Source organism: Dermacentor andersoni, chromosome 4 (genome assembly GCF_023375885.2).
Source record: "Dermacentor andersoni chromosome 4, qqDerAnde1_hic_scaffold, whole genome shotgun sequence".
Lineage (NCBI taxonomy): Eukaryota > Metazoa > Arthropoda > Arachnida > Ixodida > Ixodidae > Dermacentor > Dermacentor andersoni.
The window spans coordinates 5,416,678-5,422,677 of NC_092817.1; the positions used below are offsets into that span (position 1 = coordinate 5,416,678).

Sequence of the window (6,000 nt, forward strand, 5' to 3'; positions counted from 1 at the left end):
ACAAGTCGACGAAATGCTGCGCGACGGCATCATCCAGCCGTCGAAAAGCCCGTGGGCATCCCCTGTTGTCCTGGTAAAGAAAAAGGACGGAACTCTACGTTTCTGCGTCGATTATCGTCGTCTGAACAAGATCACGAAGAAGGATGTATACCCCCTACCACGGATAGACGACGCATTAGATCGGCTCTGCAACGCAAAATACTTCTCGTCGATGGACCTCAAGTCTGGCTATTGGCAAATAGAAGTCGACGAAAGAGATCGCGAAAAGACCGCCTTCATCACCCCAGACGGCTTCTACGAGTTCAAGGTTATGCCATTTAGACTGTACTCGGCGCCTGCAACGTTCCAGCGCGTGATGGACACGGTTTTTGCAGGATTGAAGTGGCAGACCTGTCTCGTTTACTTGGATGACGTCGTTGTCTTGGCCGGAAATTTCGACGATCACCTTAGGCGGCTTGCAACAGTACTCGAGGCCATCAAGTCATCAGGGCTCTCTCTGAAGCCAGAAAAGTGCCGCTTCGCTTACGATGAGCTTCTGTTCCTAGGCCATGTCATCAGCAAGTCTGGAGTCCGCCCCGACCCGCAGAAGACAGCTGCCATTGCAAAGTTCCCGCAGCCCATCGACAAGAAGGCAGTGCGTAGATTTCTTGGCATGTGTGCCTACTACAGGCGATTTATCAAGGAGTTTTCACGCATCGCTGAGCCGCTGACAAAGCTAACTAAATGTGACGTCGAGTTCAAGTGGGAAACGCCGCAGGCCGACGCATTTCAAGAACTCAAACGACGCATGCAGTCGCCGCCCGTACTTGCGCACTTCGACGAGCCCGCCGATACCGAAATACACACTGACGCCAGTAGCCTAGGCCTCGGTGCCGTCCTAGTACAGAGAAAAGATGGACATGAACACGTGATAGCTTACGCTAGCCGGTTGTTGTGAAAAGCGGAAGGCAATTATTCTACAACGGAAAAGGAATGCCTCGCCATCGTTTGGGCTACAGAGAAATTTCGCCCTTACCTATATGGCAGGCCATTCAAAGTGGTCAGTGACCATCACGCGTTGTGTTGGCTAGCTAACTTAAAGGACCCTTCAGGACGGCTGGCACGGTGGAGCCTCAGACTACAAGAATACGACATCACTGTAACATACAAGTCCGGACGAAAACACTCAGATGCCGATTGCCTATCACGCGCCCCCATTGACCCGCCGCCGCAAGATGACGAGGATGACTACGCCTTCCTTGGAATAATAGGCGCGGAAGACTTCGCCGAACAACAACGAGGGGACCCGGAGCTAAAAGCCCAAGTCGAGTATTTGGAAGGGCACACCGACGTTGTCCCTAGGGCATTTAAGCGTGGATTGTCTTCGTTCACGCTTCAAAACAACCTACTGGTGAAGAAGAACTTCTCATCAGTCCGCGCCAACTACCTTCTTGTTGTTCCGTCGGCGCTGCGTCCAGAAGTACTGCACGCCCTACATGACGATCCGACCGCTGGGCACCTCGGTTTCTCCCGGACGCTATCGAGGATACAAGAAAGGTATTACTGGCCGCACCTAACCGCCGATGTCGCCCGTTACGTCAGGACATGCCGAGACTGTCAGCTACGCAAGACACCACCGACAAGGCCAGCGGGATCACTGCAGCCAATCAAGCCTCGTTACCGACTTTTTCAGCAGATAGGGATGGACTATCTCACCCGCTTCGCTGAAACTAAAGCTCTACCGAAAGGCAGCGCAGCCGAAGTGGCGAAATTTTTCGTCGAGAACATCCTGCTGCGACATGGTGCTCCAGAAGTCCTCATCACCGACAGAGGAGCGGCTTTTACAGCAGAGCTCACGCAAGCCATTCTGAAATACATCCAGACACCTCACAGGAGGACAACTGCCTACCATCCGCAGACGAATGCTCTCACGGAGCGCCTGAAGAAGACCCTCGCCGACATGGTAGCAATGTACGTCGACGTCGAGCACAAGACGTGGGATGCGGTCCTGCCGTACGTAACATTCGCTTACAACACGGCGGTGCAAGAAACAACACAGATCACGCCATTTAAGCTGGTTTACGGCAGGAACCCGACGACGACGCTCGACGCCATGCTGCCGCACGTCACTAACGAGGAAAATCTTGACGTCGCTACCTATCTCCAGCGCGCCGAAGAAGCCCGACAGCTCGCCCGCCTGCGAATCAAGAACCAGCAGAGGACCGACAGCCGACACTACAACCTCCGACGACGCTTCGTCGAGTACCAGCCCGGCGACCGTGTGCGACCGTGTGTAGGTATGGACCCCGATACGCCAACGAGGACTCAGTGAGGAGCTACTCCGACGCTATTTCGGACCCTACAAGGTCATCCGACGTATTGACACTCTGGACTATGAGGTCGTGCCAGACGGCATTTCGCATTCACAGCGGCGCCGCGCACGATCTGAAGTGGTCCACCTGGTGCGCCTTAAACCCTTTTACGGACGCTGACGAACTTCCTTATTTTTGTTGTTTTCTTTGCTACGAGTGCTTTTGTTTATTACTTTCGTTTGTTTGCAGCACTGGGTCGATGCCTTTTAAGAGGGGGTTAATGACACGTGTACTTATCTTTATCGGGCGACCACGTTTCGCCGCCTGACAAATGTTATCGCACTGTGCAGGACGCGCCTGCATGTAAAAGAAGTTTCTGGAATGTTATCGATGGTTCCGTCCACTGTCTTTCACCGCAACTTGTGTAATCTGATTGCATGTATGGGCGACGCGAATAGCGTAGAACTTTGTGGAAGACACGCGGGTCCCAGCGGTTAATCTGGAACATTCGACGACTGATCTATAAAAGCCGACGCGCTTGACCCGCTGATCAGATTTTCGACGATCGCCGACCGTGTTCGCCGCTATCGTTGTGCTATAAGTGTAGCCTGTCTTGTGGGCACAGTTTCGCCCAATAAAAGTTAGTTTTGTCGTTCACAGTATTGCTACTGTGTTCTTCAACGTCACCACCACGTGACAATATTAATCTTCAGCCCCACTCTTGCACTCTCTCTGTTAAGGTCCTCAATGATTTGTTGTAACTCGCCCCCCGTGTTGATGAACAGGACAATTCTATCTGAAAACAGAAGGTTGCTGAGATATTCGTTGTTGACCCTTACTCCTAAACCGTCCCAATTTAATAGCTTGAATACTTCTTCCAAGCATGCAGTGAATAGCATTGCAGAGATTGTGTCGCCTTGTTTCACCCCTTCCTTTATAGATATCTTCTTACTTTTTTGTGCAGCATTAGGGTAGCTATGCAATCTTTGTAGATATTTTCCAAGATATTTACGTAAGCCTCCCGTACTCCTTGATTACGTAATGACTCTATGACTGCTTGTTTTTCTACTGAATCAAATGCCTTTCGTAATCTATGAAAGCCATGTAGAGAGGCTGATTGTACTCTGCAGATTTCTCGATTACCTGATTGATTGCATGGATGTGATCCATTGTACAGTATCCCTTCCTGAAGCCAGCCTGTTCCGTTGGTTCACTGAAGTGTTGACCCTATTTTATTGGAAATTATCTTGGCGAATATATTATACAGTGCCGGAAGTAAGCTAATGGGCCTATCATTTTTCAATTCTTTAACGTCTACCTTTTTGTGGATTAGTATAATGTTGGCATTCTTCCAGTTGTCTGGGAACCCTTGAAGTCTTCAGACATTTCATATAAAGGGTCGCAAGCTTTTCAAGCCTGATGTCTCCTCCGTCTTTGATTAAATCGACTGTTATTCCATCTTCTCCTGCCGGCTTTCCTCATTTCATATCTTCTAAGGCCCTTCTGACTTCCTTGCAAGTTATAGAAGGAGCCTCTTTAACCCGTTCATTACTACTTCCACTGGAGTTATCCTGGTTGCTCTGGGTACTGTATAGGTCAGTATAGAATTCTTCTGCTGCATTTACTATATCTTCAATATTGCTGATGAGGTTACCCTGCTTATCCCTCAGTGCATACATCTTGGCTTGTCCTATCCCGAGTTTCTCCCTGATTTCAAGCTGCGTCCGTTTATTACTGCTTCATGAGTCTTTCTTACGTTATAATTTCAAATATCCTTCATTTTCTTCTTGTTGATGAGTTTTGACAGTTCCGCAAATTCTATATGATCTGTTAAGTTGGACTGTTTCAATCTTTGTCGTTTCTTGATTAGGTCCTTCGTTGCTTGGGAGAGCTTACCTACTGATTTCCTCGGTGCGATGCCTCCCACTTCAATTGCTGCTTCCGAAGCCAGCCTAGTTATAGTCTCGTGCAGTACCTCTATGTTATCTATATCTCGCTGTTCTAAAGCTGCATATTTGTTTGCAAGTATCAGCCTGAATTTGTCCGCTTTTATCCTTCTAGGGGGGTATGCCTTTAACCGTCTAGGTTGGTATATTTCTTCTTGACCAATTTTACTCTTTCTCTCTTCAAATTGAGGGGAATCCTAGCCCTCACTAACCTATGATCACTGCACTTTACTCGACCTATCACTTATACATCCTGCACTATGCTGGGATCAGCAGAAAGTATGAAGTCATTTTCATTTCTTGTTTCACAATTAAGGCTTTTCCAGGTCCACTTTCTGATGCTACGCTTTCTGAAGAAGGTGTTCATTATTCGCAGCTTATTCATTTCCACGAATTCCACCAACATCTCTCCTATAGTGTTTCTGGAAGCGACGCCGTAGTTGCGAATTGCTTGTTCGCCAGCCTGCCTTTTCGCTACTTTTACATTGAAGTCGCCCATTACTAGAGTATACTGAGTCTGCGCTTTTCTCACGGCCAATTCTACATCTACATAAATTTGATCCACCTCATCATCATCATGACGGCAGGTTGGAGCGTAGGCTTGTACTACTTTTAATCTATACCTCTTTTTAAGTTTGATTACGACTACAGCTACCCTCTCAATAATGCTGTAGAATTTGTCAATATTGCCCACTATGTCTTTATTGATTAGGAATCCTACCCCGTATTCCTTCTTATCTAAGAGACCTCTATAGCAGATGACAATCTCACTAAGGCCGATGATATCCCAAGCAATGTATGATAGTTCCTGAAGGAGGTCTGCTAACTTAGCCTCACTCGAAAGAGTTCGAGTATTAAAGGTTACAAGGGTCAGTTTCCATCGGCGTTTTTAGGGATGCAGGAATGGTGTACCCCTCCTTCCTGCACTGCTGTCGGACGCATGCTCAGCAGCGTGGCTGGCTGGCATTTGACGGAGCATGCACAGAGACAAAGACGCTCACATGAACACGGTCCCGTACAGCGCCGCCCAGCGTGGACACTGTCTGAAGTGGAAAGTGGTGCCCACCGAGAGCAGGTTTCCCAGCAAGGGCACACCGCGGGGACCCGCAGGTAGCGTCGTCGGGGGGCGCTCGCACCTCTGCACAAGCGCAAGCGCCACCGCCAGCGACAGCAGCGCCATGGCTACCGATGGCACAACGACGCTGCAGCACAACGAAATGGCGCCGGAGAACTGCACGAGAAGGACTTCAGACCAGATGGGGCAAGAGAACAATCAAATGTCGGGCTATGGGCGACACTAGACAGCTCCGTGACAGCCAACTGTAGGTCAACGTTAAACGTTGCGTAGGTGATTTGCTCGTTGCGATTCGAGTCTAAACGCTGTTACTTGGTGGCGCTAATAACTCTTTACTAACATTTCTTTTTTTCTGCTCATAATCAGTTTGATTATTACCTGACAATTACAGCGCTAGTTGCACCGACATCCATATTTTAAAAATGTGCAGATCCCGCGCACTGTGGGAATCGATGCAAGCAAAGCTTTCTGTGCTGTAAGGTAGAAAGATAGGCGAGTTGGGAAGGATGTATACTTATTGATCAGCGCGAAAACAACGCAAGACACAGTGTTAGAAGAAGACAGGCCAAGCGCTGTCTAACAACATCTTGTTCGATCATCTTGTTGAATTTCAGTTATTAGACAGCGCTCGCCCTTTGTTCTTCAACCTCCCTGTCTTCCCTTGTTTTCGCGCTGATTAATAATTTTG

At 48.6% G+C, this 6,000-nt stretch overlaps 1 protein-coding gene across 1 annotated transcript in view; it reads right to left on the reverse strand.

Annotated features, from left to right (window-relative positions):
- The window catches only part of LOC126536039 (vitamin D 25-hydroxylase-like), a 91,405-nt gene extending 85,953 nt beyond the window's left edge, over positions 1 to 5,452 (reverse strand). Inside the window, exon 1 of the mRNA XM_055073352.2 lies at positions 5,239 to 5,452. Coding sequence (XP_054929327.2) covers positions 5,239 to 5,417 — 179 coding nt within the window. The 5' untranslated portion in view covers positions 5,418 to 5,452. The remainder of the gene's footprint in view (positions 1 to 5,238) is intronic.
- Between the last annotated feature and the right edge of the window lie 548 nt (positions 5,453 to 6,000).